The following is a 13,960-nucleotide window of genomic DNA, read 5'->3' on the forward strand; positions in this document are numbered from 1 at the left end:
CTTATGACCCAACAATTCTATTCCACTTTCTACCCAGGAGAAACTATAACATGTACCTGAACAGAAATGCGTACATAAGTGTTCATATCAACATTGATAATAATAGTTGAAAAGTGAGAACAACCCAGAAGTATCCACTAACTGATAAATGGATGAATGTCATACATGCACACAATGGGGTATCATTTGACAGTTTAAAATGCTAAGGTATTGATCCTTGCTACAACATGAACCTTGAAAGCATCAAGTTCAGTGAAAGAAGTGAATCACAAAAGGCCATATGTTGTATGATTCCATTTATCTGCAATGTCCAGAGTAAGCAAATCCACAGAGACAGAAAGGAGATTAGTGGGTTTCCTTGGGCTGGAGTAGCGCGTGGGATATAAAGAGTGAGGAGGGTGTGTGGGTATGGGGTTTTTTTTGGGAGAATATAAAATTGTTCTAAAGTTAGACTGTGGTGACAATCGTACCACCTAAAAAATACCAAATCCCAATAAACTGTAGACTTGAAATGGTGAACTTTATAGTAAATGAAATATAGCTCAACAAAAATCTTAGAAAAAAAAAAGGCAGCATCCTAAATTTCATTCTGTGGATTAGAGTTTGTCAGTCTCTGTTCTGAGGAATAGGTACAAGAAAGTGTGACTTTCAAAACTTTACCATGAAACATTTAAAGATACTATAATGATATCCCCTATGCAAGTTTTCACAGGGAACAGCACATGACAAAAAGCACTGGCTAATGAGTGTGGTCGGTGTAGCATGTATCATTCTTAACAACAGCAGTGATAATTTACCAGCTAACCCTTATTGAGCACTCAGCTGTAAGTATTCACCAAGCACTTTTCTTTATATAAATTATTTTTCTCAAAAGGAACTAGAGGGGTCCCCCAAAGCTAGGCTGAATCTGGGTACAAGAAATAGACCATTATTGGTTAATTATTTTCCTTTTCTATGATGATGAAACAAATCTCTATATTTAAAAACTAGGAAATGGCACCCCACTCCAACTCTTGCCTAGAAAATCCCATGGACGGAGGAGCCTGGTGGGCTGCAATCCATGGGGTCGCGAAGAGTTGGACAGGACTGAGTGACTTCACTTTCACTTTTCACTTTCCTGAATTGGAGAAGGAAATGGCGACCCACTCCAGTGTTCTTGCCTGGAGAATCCCAGGGACGGCGGAGCCTGGTGGGCTGCCGTCTATGGGGTCGCACAGAGTCGGACAAGACTGAAGCGACTTAGCAGCAGCAGCAGGCTGCTAGAAATTCAACCAAAGCACCAATCATCCTCGTTTTACAAATATGAAAATTCAATCCCAGAGCAAGAAGGGGGAAATGGCCCTGTGCTCACTGCTAAATCCTTGGCTTACACTGGCTTTAATGTCCAAATCCCACCATGACCTTGGAAAGCAGAGTTCTGCCAAAACAGAACTCAAAAACTGGGTATAAGGATCCATAACTCCAAAATTCTGCTGCTGATTTGGGGGTGGAGAATGTGTTGGGGCTTTTGGTAAGGTTTATAAAAGGACAGTGGCTCATGGGAGTGAGTGTCCTGGAGAGTGAGCACAGATTCAGTTTCTCAAAACTCTGGGCTATTTTTACTCCTGGAGCAATGATCCTCAGTGTGCCTGTCACTGACTACTGTGGTATGCAGAGCAGCTGTTCTCTGTGGCCAACTCTAACTCAGATTCTCTTGCAGACTTGAAATAAAGCATAGTTGGTAGCTACATCACTAATCCATGTCTCTGAAGTTTGTTATTGTCATTCCTACAGCTTAGAGCCCCTTTTGCCCCTGCAGTGCATTTGTAAGTCCACTTAAAAACAAATTAATGCCAAATACATAAAAAGCCCCATCTCATAGCTGACATGTAGACCACAACTTGCCTTGGGTTCCTCACTTCTCCCTGGAGCATCTGCCCATCAGTCATGCTTTTAGATCCTAGTAAATACCACCCAAACCTGAGAGACTCATTTGTGTCTCAGAGAAACCATCAAGACACAACATGTGTGAGGGATCTCACTCAAGATTCCTGGAGAAGTTTGTTCCCTCTGCTGGAACGTTCTTCCCACAGATCTTTGCATAATGGCTGTATCTCATCATTCCAATCTCTGATCAGGTCACCTCCTCAGGGAGGCCTTCTCTGAGTCCCCATCCTCCCTCAGTCTGGAGAAGCACTGCGTCTGCCACATATAAGTATGAACATGAGCATTCTTCCCTGCCTTTGGTACTCCCAACCACACTTCATTTTTCACAGGGCATCAACCGCAGCCGGAAATTCCCTCTCCCCCTCCTCCCTCCCGCCCTCCTTCCTTTCTTCCTCCCATTCCTGCGAAGCTTGTCTGCTGTCTGTACCTCCCCCACAAGTGCAGGCTCTCCCCCACTGGCAGCAGTTTGGTTGGAATGATTCTTCACTAGCAGCTGCCACCCCAGCCTCAAGGCAGGAGAGCCAACAGTGCCCTCTCACCGCATCAAACATCATCCCCCAGCTCGCTCCACAATGCCCTCCGGGGTGCTTGTTCTCAGCTGTATCCCCGGCAACAGGAAAGTGGTAGGTGCTAGATATATATACTCATTGAACGATTTAATAAAAAAATGAAGATATGAAATACGAGCTTTTTGTAAGTAAGCCTACATGGGAAAACACTGAATTTGAAAGCACCAAGAGTTGAAGTTTGCCTGTCAGTGTAACCCATTTCTCCCCCTCACCTCTGCTGAATTTTGGACCAGATGACACTGCGTTGTTGTGGGCTGTCCCGTGTGATGTCGGATATTCTGGAGTATCCTTGATCTCTGCCTGCTGGATGTCAGCAGGACACCTCCTAACCAGTCACGGCAATCGAAAATATGTCCAGATGTTGTCAAATGTCTCCTGGGGGTCAAAACTGTCCCTGGTTAAGAACAACTAGCGTGATCAGTAAATATTAACCTCTGCTATAATAAAACATTCCCTTTGCTCACCTATAAACTAGAAGTTTATCCATGGAGACTTGACACATAATTTCTAAATACTAGTTAGCTCATATATACCACAGATATGAAATCCTACCAAAGAAAGGTTGATGAGCTGAATATTGGCCTGTAACATTTTGGCACCATTATTTACCCAACTGTAAGGAAAGCTGTATATCAAATAGTACACTCAGTTTAAATAACACGTACCTGACAATAGCTAATGGTCAGTGATGTTCAGCAACCTCTTTCTTAATCAACTGGTTAAAATGAGATCTTTTGTCCTAACATCAAGCATCCCCCTTCATTATAAGGCCCAAATTATGCAAATAAGACCACTTAACCTACATTTTCCAATTTTCCCCATGAATGGATCTAACATGCTCAGTGTTCCTTGCAAAGGAATAGACTAGGAGATCAGAGTCTCCCAAAATTTACTAGAAATCCTTAAAATTTACACTTAAGACAGGTAATTTTAGGTATGCAAATCATTCATGTCTCAATAAACCTGTTAAAATATTCATTCCTGTAACCAGTGCCTTTCTTTCTGTTGCTGAACACATTAGCTACCCTAAGCATCAGGTTAGATGCTTGGACCTCGAAAAAATATCTGCTAATGCAGAGCCAAGTACTGTGCTAACAACAGCTGCCATCAAAATGGGGCACCAGGCAGTGTTCCTAGTCCTTAACATATCCATATTGGTCTGCAGCACTTCACTGTGGTGTGGATTGGAAGTTTAGCTGCTGAGTGCCTCTCTCAGAGTTTTGGTCAGGTTCTGCGTTCCTACTATTTGGCCAGTAAACTTTGCAAGCATGTGTGCCTATAAGTGTTAGTCGCTTAGCTGTGTTCGACTCTTTGCAATCCCATGAACTGTAGCCTGCCAGGCTCTTCTGCCCATGGAATTTTCCAGGCAGGAACACTGGAGTGGGTAGTATAGAGAACAGGTAAAAATGAACCCCACCTTTCTCAAGTCACTTAGTCAATATTCTTGACATATTTATCATATCAATTCTTACCTCAGCACTGGGAATAAAAATATAATTGGGATGGCCCTTGCCTCTGCAGAGAAATTATTTAGGAAATGAAATTAGAATATCTTAGAAGAGATTTTAGATTTTGATATGTTAAAGTTTACATTTTAAAGCAAATAACTCAGAATTTATTATCTATTACTTTCAAAATTCAGAAATATGAGCTTATCAAAAATTGAGATTAAGTGTTTTATATTTGTCAGAGGGAGAGTCTAGAAGCACAGGGAAGTCAGAAAACACTCCATGGAGGGGAAGAAGTTCCCTGCCTCCTTATACCTTCCAATTTTTCTGAGCTCCTCCCATCTATGTATTTATTTTCTTCTCCTGGTCCTGTCCACTCCAGCATGATGGAAACAGTGCCTATGGCTATTGGTTTATTGGGCCTGGTCTCTTCATTGAGAGTGTAGTAGAATGAACACCATGATCTAGGTAACTTACAGAACTCAAGTCATAACAACTAAGGGCAAAATGGCTTTCTGTAAGTTCAATCCAATGTATAGAATCCTTACTGAGTGTCTACTATACTCCAGGGACTACACTGGGTTATGCTGTGAAGGACAGAAGATGAAAAGTAGGAAGTCTTTGATCTCTAGGAGTTTCTAAATGACTGTTCAGCTTTTCAATTCACTTATCCTGTGCAGACATGGCTTTAAAAATAGCTGCTATTTTAAAGGTCTCGGGTGGGGGTTGGGGCGAGGATAGGGAGTAAGGGGAGAGACTGTCAATCACAGGGTCTGGTTATTATTTATTTCTATTTAGAGGGCTGGCAAAAGAAAGAGGTCAGGAAATATTTATTGAATAAATGAATGAATGCAGAAGTACATTGCCAACTTGAAGATAAAAATAGGCCACCTCAAATCCTGATAATTTTTACTTCTTGACATTGATGTTTTTTAAATTTATTTCCTCATTTTTATCCCCAAATCAACCCAGAGTAAGGTGAGGGAGATAGTAATCCCAATCCTATTTTAGATAGAACTTCAGGGACCTAAGACCACACATTTAGCAAGTTATAGAGTGACTGACAAGACTATGTGGACCTTACAATCCCAGGTTTACATTTCCAATAACAACAGAAAAATGGATCAGGGGCCTGACACACACAGCAGGTTCTAGCACTCTAGAGAGACTTGGTGGGCCAAAGAGAAAGTCCTACCACTTCTTCCTGTGCAGTGGGAAAGCAATTAAGAAAATTTAGCATGCTAGTGGCAGCTGGAGAGTTGGCAAGTTCCTCAAGAAAAGGACTATAAGCAATGTCATAGGCCAAGAAGATGGATGGGGCCCATTTATGCTCCGAGGCTGACGTATATATGGAACCCGGCCCAGTTTGACTGCCCTTTCTTCAAAGATGTCATTGACAGATGAGTATCTAAATGTTTTTGTTTGAAAAAGAAAACAAAAAAAGAGAGAAAGAAGAGAATAACACACACACACACACACACACACATAAAACCAAAACAAGAAACTCTTTCTATCGCAAACAGACACATGTAGCCAATGAACATGAGAACACCAGACCAGATCTGGGAGCACTGCAGGCTTTTCAAAGTAGTCCTTGATAATAAACTGCAAAGTTGCACACCTTTCTTTTCAGATAAATTTCAATTCAGCACAAGGATTTCATTGAAATCCCAAATTACTGCCAGTTGGCTGTATCCCATGTGCCGTTGGAGGCACACTGGTTGGGGGACAAGCCTGCTCACATATTCATCTTCATCTGTCAAAACAAGGTTTCTTCCCCAATTAAAATGGGCTTTTTAATTTTAAAGCAGTAAACAATGTCTACTTAATTTGTCGAGAATACACAGAAGAAAGTTGCCGAACCTAATCATCCAGTGACATGACGGGTGAGTCAGAGCCAATGAAATGTGGGGAAGTGCTGAGGAGGCCTCTCTGCTTTTGGAGACATAAAGGTTCTTTTGAGGTCACTGCCTTCATGATGCTGCATCCATGTCAGCCTTCAGGTCAAATATGAGCAATTCTGTTTTATCTTATGTCTACTCAATATACTTTAAAAAAGAAGGTTCATAATCACCAGATTTAAAAGGTAATGACTAAATACCGTTCTCTGGATAACCTTGTTTTTTGTCTTGCTCTGTAACTGCCTCCTGAAAATGGGCACCGGTTGACACACATTGAATTGTAGTGACCAGGAGGATGTCTCTTCCACCCACTCAGGGTGGGCCAACCATGTCTCATGACTTGCCTGTGGTCTCTGGCCAACGTATAAATAAACAGTAGACAAGCACACCATTTGGAAAAGTCATGGTCTTCTCCAGACTGGATACACAGTGCCCAGGCTGAGTCCACGTTTCATCCATACTCAGCCAAATAGACATTTATGAAATGTAAGTCATTTGGAAACATTTGAACATGGTTTGTTAACTTGGACAGATGTGGCTGGGATGGGCACAGCTATCTCAGAGCCAAAACAGAGCATCCTTCATGGTGACTTTATGAGAAATTCAAGGAAAAAGTTTTAGAAAGAAATTTCAAACAGACAATTTGATTCAGACCATGTTATCAGCTGGTGCATGTGGCCTCAACTCCAGAGAGATAACATGCCTCCAGAACTAGCTGGCTGGGTCAGGCTGGAGGTGAGTAAGGCTGACCTTCAAACAAAAATAAATCTTACTGAGTTAAATGATCTTGTCTCCTACTTTCCTCAAGGAACATGAGACACTAAGAACAAAATGTGAAGACAGCAGCCCTGAATTTTCACAGTCTTTATCTCCTGGCTAATTAGTTATAGGTCTGCCTAGTTGAAGATGAGCTACAGGTCAGATATATATGACTGTCTTCCTTGCCATATCCAATAACCCAGGAATAACCAGGGCAATGGTCACCAAATATTTCAGTCCTGCTAATATTTAATACAATTATGATGTACAGGCTATGTCAGAAAATAAAGCCAAAGAACAACCACTTCAAACATGTCTGATCCATTTCAATTCCATCCCACAGTGTGTGGAGTCACAGAAGTAGATATTCAAAATCATCCTATGGTACAACTTACCAAAAACAAAATGACTCCCTTTGGTAAATCTAGCCAATTATCAGGATGATACTTAGACAGTCTCACCCACTCATTAACCAAAGGGTCCAACAATTATTTATCAGAAACAAACAATGTGCCAGACACACTCTTAGGCTCTATTTTCTCAGCATCTGTTCCCAAAGGAGGGTTTATGGCAGTTTCTGGCCCTATAGGCAAAATATCACCAATGAAAGCCTCCAGTCAGTCAAAAAAATCTACTGACACTCTTAAAAGTGAGAGAGATGGGGAAAGCCAGATACAGGGTTTCTTTGATAATTTAAAACTCAGTGTTGAAATGGCTTTTCCCCTGGTCCCAAACCCAGCACCTGCAGATACATCTAACTCTAATCCCCCAGGGGGATTAGGGTGATGAAAATCCCAGGTTCTCCAGAGAAGGGCACATTTCAGCTTGTATTTGCCAAAAATAAACCCACAATTTCCTTGCACGGCCCCTGTTATCCCAATGACATAGAATGGGAGATCTGAAGCTTACTTTAAATTGGCATGGCATCTACTGTCAAGAAATGATCTTCTGCACATACCAACAATTTCCTACTGGCTCAGAGTCTATGGATAAAAGTCCTGGGAAATAGTTCTGCTTTCACGTCAAATTCAACCAGCTGTCAGAACCTTAGGCTGGAGGACATGATGCCAAGCTGAAGAGGATATAGTTTTGTTTTGTTTTTTTAATCTTTCAAAGCCAACTTTCTGATACATGGAAGTAGCTGATGAATGATGAATGGACATCATGCTCATTTTATATTCATTGATTGAAATACATCATTTACCTGCCACCACAGGAGATTTCCGTTCATCCAGAAGCTGGATGGAGGTACTTGCTGTCACCACATTGCTTTTGTTGACTGTTCCTATAAGAAAAAAAAAAAAAGATTAGTCACCAATTCTGCAACAGTTCTCACTTCCCAGAACTCAGAGTGGATCCGCCCTGTTAAGCCCGGAGTGTGGTGTAGGCAGTCCTCTCAGCTTAAGAAATCAATGCACCGAGTTATGACACCCCCACTGGGGAACATCTAGCCACTTCACATCAAAATTATTAATCACCACAGAGGGACCACATTTTAAAAAATTTGTGGTTACTAATATCAGTGTCCCAAAGAAAGGCAACGCCAAAGAATGCTCAAACTACCGCACAATTGCATTCATCTCACATGCTAGTAAAATAATGCTCAAAATTCTCCAAGCCAGGCTTCAGCAATATGTGGACCATGAACTTCCTGGTTTTAGAAAAGGCAGAGGAACCAGAGATCAAATTGCCAACATCTGCTGGATCATTGAAAAAGCAAGAGAGGTCCAGAAAAACATCTATTTCTGCTTTATTGACTATGCCAAAGCCTTTGACTGTGTGGATCACAATACACTGTGGAAAATTCTGAAAGAGATGGGAATACCAGACCACCTGACCTGCCTCCTGAGGAACCTATATGCAGGTCAGGAAGCAACAGTTAGAACTGGACATGGAACAACAGACTGGTTCCAAATAGGAAAAGGAGTACATCAAGGCTGTATATTGTCACCCTGCTCATTTAACTTATATGCAGAGTACATCATGAGAAATGCTGGGCTGGAGGAAGCACAAGCTGGAATTAAGATTGCCAGGAGAAATATCAATAACCTCAGATATGCAGATGACACCACCCTTATGGCAGAAAGTGAAGAGGAACTCAAAAGCCTCTTGATGAAAGTAAAAGAGGAGAGGGAAAACATTGTCTTAAAGCTCAACATTCAGAAAATGAAGACCATGGCATCTGGTCCCATCACCTCATGGGAAATAGATGGGGAAACAGTGGAAACAGTGTCAGACTTTATTTGGGGGGGCTCCAAAATCACTGCAGATGGTGACTGCAGCCATGAAATTAAAAGACGCTTACTCCTTGGAAGGAAAGTTATGATCAACCTAGATAGCATATTCAAAAGCAGAGACATTACTTTGCCAACAAAGGTCCGTCTAGTCAAGGCTATGGTTTTTCCAGTGGTCATGTATGGATGTGAGTTGGACTGTGAAGAAAGCTGAGTGCTGAAGAATTGATGCTTTTGACCTGTGGTGTTGGAGAAGAGTCTTGAGAGTCCCTTGGACTGCAAGGAAATCCAACCAGTCCATTCTAAAGATCAGTCCTGGATGTTCATTGGAAGGACTGATGTTAAAGCTGAAACGCATCTCATGAGAAGAGTTGACTCATTGGAAAAGACTCTGATGCTGAGAGGGATTGGGGGCAGGAGGAGACGCGGACGACAGAGGATGAGATGGCTGGATGGCATCACTGACTCGATGGATGTGAGTCTGAGTAAACTCCGGGAGATGGTGATGGACAGGGAGGCCTGGCGTGCTGCGATTCATGGGGTCGCAGAGAGTCGGACACGACTGAGCGACTGAACTGAACTGAACTGAATATCAGTGTTCACTGTGTCAGTTATCATACTTACATTGCCTTTCTAAACACAGCCATAGATAGACAGCTGCTTGAGATAAAGTACCGAAACTATTTTACAGTGAGTTGAGAACTTTAGCTGTGATTTGTTGGTTAAAACTTTACTGAGATATAAAATTTTAATTTCAAGCCAAGTTTTTCTGAGCAAAACTATTCTAAATAGGGACAGAACTGGAATGAAATCCTTACCCCATACTCTTATTAATGTGGTAACAATATGGTATTAGTATAAAGAGATTTTTAATTACTAGTGATGGTTCGAATACTTATGCATTAAAAGACACTGAACACAAATTCCTAATGCCCATAGTTAATAACGGTTACTCCAGTGGCTGCCTTATAAAAGGTTCAGTGAATGTGAGTTGAATGCAATCCAATTGAATTTAGAAGCAGGGAGAAGGCAGATCTGAATTTAAATATACTTATGACCAAAACAATTAAGAATTTTCTGGCCTGAGTTTAAGCCGTAATAAAAACCAGCTTCTTTCCCAGTGTGTATAGGTATTCAACACACAGGAGAAAAACTGAGAGAGCTCCACCATAACACTTGTGTGTGGTGATTTTTAACATTCTCTCCAAATCTAAAGGGGCCACAAAATCTCCTAAGATATTATGTCATCCATAGCTTTATCATGAATAAGGTAAATTCCTTTTTATTATGTGATTTCATTCAAAGTTCAGTGAAAACCCCACTTGCCAAAAACCAATTAGACAACAGCCTTAATTAATCAGAATTCTTTTCCAGACATAATTCTTTATAGGAGAAATGGTGAATAACAACAAAGCAAAATGAACAGAGGAGCCATTACACACAAGCACACACACACACACAGACACACACATGTGCAACACTTCTGGGAGACGTCCTCATTACCCACAACTCCTCCTCCCTGCCCAGGGTTGGGAAAATCCCCTTCTGGATACCTTAACGGATCCAGTCCAGATCTAGAAAGCTAAGTTTTATTTTTTTACTTCAGAAGACTACAAAAGAGAAAGTATCGTGGAACTGCATGAAAAAAGAAGACATCATTATTGATAGGTTTGCAGAATTAGAAAGTCCACTGCTTCTTAGTTGATATTTTCAACAATAAAATGTGATACAGATAAAGAAATTCTTAGTACCTGGAAATTTATATTTGAGAACACATACATGTGCGTAGGTGTGAGTTAACACAGACTTGTCAGCAAAGGAGTATAGATAGACTCCAAGAATCTTGCTTCTTAAAGGAATCTAACTGATAATTTCCTCTAAAATCCCACCTAGGGTGGGAATTTCTACAATAACACTTGGTCTTTTTTTTTAATATCTTCATTAATGAGGGACCCTCTTCCTAATGAGTTCATTCAACTAATTATTAGACAACTCTTATCAACATGTCTACCCAAATTTTTGAAAACTTTATTTTTAAAGATATTTCATTTATGGAAATAAGCAAGTGCCAAAACTCAGGGAGGAGCTCTGACACTAAAGCATTAGAGAATCCCCATTAGGGGTGACAGGAATGCTTGTAAGAGATTAATACAGAAGCCTCTAATATAAAACATAAGCATATACTGAACTGTCCAGAGCAATCCAAGTTTCTAGTACTATATCTTATTCATCTCTGAAGCTTTTACAATGCACAATACAGAGCCTTACACAGAATGAGCACTAACAGTATCAGACGCATGAAACAAGAGATGGTAGGGTGGCATCACCAACTCAATGGACGTGAGTTTGAGCAAGCTCCAAGAGATGGCAAAGGACAGGGAAGCCTTGCATGTTGCAGTCCATGGGGTCGCAAAGAGTCAGACATGACTGAGTGACTGAACAACAACGAGACAAGGGAAAGCCAAGGACAACTGAAAAGCCTTTCCAGTTTCTCTTGCTTCTAAAACTGGTTGAAATAAGGTAATGTTCAGTTCTCCTTTGGAGTGAGGAGACCCTAGCATTTTTTTTAATAATATCATAAAGCCTAAAGACTGGAAGGATCATTGGCTACATGCCTCTCATTGGTCACTGCAGCTCCCTGTTAGGAGAGCACGAGGCTACACAAAATCTTAGTCATTACTGTGTGTTGATTTAAATCAACTCTGATAAGGAATTGTGAGCCTCCAAAGTGATGTGACTTGCTGAAAGTTCTGGCAAAAGATGTTATGGCTGTGTGAATTTTCTCTAAGTAGGACTGTGACCACCTTTTAGATTAAAAAAAAAAATCTACTGAGAAGTTCGTATGCAAATTCTATATGGTACAAAATAACAGCCCTGCTTCCTGGCATGTGTTTTGTAGAGTATGGTCAAGTAAAAATTTCCTTGCACTTGGGGTAGCAACACTTATGGAGCTGGTCACTCACTGGTTCAGGGCTAGACCAATATTCAGTACTGGTTCTCCTGGCTGACTTTGGCTCCCTTTAGCCTCCAGGATGCTCCCTCATACTCTGCATGCAATGCTCAGGCCAGCAGGACCAAAGGGACAGAGCCAGCCTCCAACAAGGGCACCCACCTGTGCTGAATGGGATCGAATAGACGAAGCTCCCTGGAATCTGCTCTGCAGCTCTTCGGTACCAGAGAGGGAAATGGTCTGCATTAAAGATGTTCTCCTTGTCTCCTGCTTTCAAGAAGTCCCTTGAAATAGAATAGAATAAGAGCATGGCACCACTGAACAAGGAAAAGCCAGACACAAGTACATCCCAACAACTTTTGCTGGGTAAAAACAGTGTTGCTTTTAGAACCCTGACCTGATTTTTCTCAGTACAGAGAGGATCTGTGCAACATGCACCCCAGATTACTCAGAAATATTTTGTATAACCCTGCAGTTAGACTCCCAGTGGGTAAAATGATTTTCCTAGTATACCTAGTGAACTAATAGCCTTAGCATCTGAAGCAAGCAAATAAAGTCTCCAGAAATCCTATCAGAAGACCAAAGGCTCAGAAAGCTTTGTCTTGCCTTAAAATCCAGACACATAGATACATATTTTGAGGGGATCAACATCTTAAATAGATCTCACTCTTCTTAGGAAAAGTGTAAAGAAGGTAAACTGGGTCTATGTGAGGATATTTGCTGCTTCTTTCCTTCCCTCCCTCTGTATTGCGTGTTAATTGCTTGGTCAAGTCCAACTCTTTGCGACCCCATGAACTGTAACCTGCGAGGCTCATCTGTCCATGGGATTTCCCAGGCAAGAACACTGGAGTGGGTTGCCATTTCCTTCTCCAGGGGATCTTCCCAACCCAGGGATCAAACCCGGGTCTCCTGCATTGCAGGCAGATTCTTTACCACCTGAGCCACCGGGGAAGCCCTTCCCTCCCTATTCTCCAGCAAACAGGACTGCACCTACTTCTGGATATGAGGGGCTGCTGAGGTGTTGGGTGAGACTGGTCTAAGTTTTAGGCAGAGCTGAATGATCTTGAGTTACTTGGGTTAGTTACTGAGTCTCTTAGCCCCATTTATTCATCTACAAAGTGGGAATAATAATATAACACTTACTGCAGTACTATCAGGATTATATAACACCATGTGTGAAAGGACTGTGTAAGCTGAAACAATATATGGCTAATATTGGGGATGACAGCAGGTTATAGGGGCCATGAACTATAATAGATACACTTCCAAAATCAGGTGGTGGGGATAGGAGATAGAACCTCAGTGTAGGAGCCTGATGACACTACAGGCTAGCTCTAGCATGGGGACTTTATATTATCCAAACTTATTCCCAATACTTTGAACTCTCTTTAACAAAAACATAGAAATCTTAAACTCTTTCTAGCTCTGGCTAATAGTGTATCCAAATAGGGGGGTATCAACAAATACCATTTGATTGGAGGGGGTAGGCAGATACAAGATCCTAAGACAATGCAAGCCAAGGTGCCTCTATATGAATCAATGATAGGTGTTTCTTGAAGACAGATATTTCATCCATCCAGATATCCAATGATCATTAACCCATTTTTCAGATGCAATGAGTGAGGTGAGCCAGACTGCAGGTGAGCCAGCAGTCTTGAGTGTGGTCCTGCCATCTTTCAAATCCATCACAATCACCTGACTATGAGATTAGCAAGGTGTCAGGGTGTGTGGTTGTTAGTGCCTTCTTGTTTGTTTATTTGTATCTCAAAACACATAACAGGTTTTCCTTCTGAGGATTAGAAAGTCTACTTCTGTGTTGTCCTTCACCTCTCTGGATCCTAAAATGAGAAGAGGATGTGTATCCTGACACTTCTAGTCCTTCCGAGGAACTTGCCATCTGTTAAAGTATTTGTCTCAGGATACAGGGGCTTTCCTGGTGGCTCAGTGGTAAAGAATCTGCCTGCAATGCAGGAGATGTGGTTTCAATCCCTGGCTTGGGAAGATCCCCTGGAGTAGGAAATGGCAACCCACTCCACTATTCTTCATGGGAAACTCCAGGGACAGAGGAGCCTGGTGGGGTGCAGTCCATGGGGTCGCAGAGTGAGACGCAACTCAGCGACTGAGCATGCAAGCACGCATGCACACGTAGGTGTAGAGAGTACTTCAAAAGAGT

General features: G+C 41.6%; 1 protein-coding gene across 1 annotated transcript in view; it reads right to left on the minus strand.

The window, feature by feature from the left end:
- Positions 1–13,960, minus strand: part of CACNA2D3 (calcium voltage-gated channel auxiliary subunit alpha2delta 3) — a 908,562-nt gene that overhangs the window by 147,577 nt on the left and 747,025 nt on the right. Inside the window, exons 26-27 of the mRNA XM_055556946.1 lie at positions 11,950–12,071; positions 7,808–7,888 (exon numbers count right to left, since the gene is read on the minus strand). Coding sequence (XP_055412921.1) covers positions 7,808–7,888; positions 11,950–12,071 — 203 coding nt within the window. The remainder of the gene's footprint in view (positions 1–7,807; positions 7,889–11,949; positions 12,072–13,960) is intronic.

Source organism: Bubalus kerabau, chromosome 20, assembly GCF_029407905.1.
Source record: "Bubalus kerabau isolate K-KA32 ecotype Philippines breed swamp buffalo chromosome 20, PCC_UOA_SB_1v2, whole genome shotgun sequence".
Classification (NCBI taxonomy): domain Eukaryota; kingdom Metazoa; phylum Chordata; class Mammalia; order Artiodactyla; family Bovidae; genus Bubalus; species Bubalus kerabau.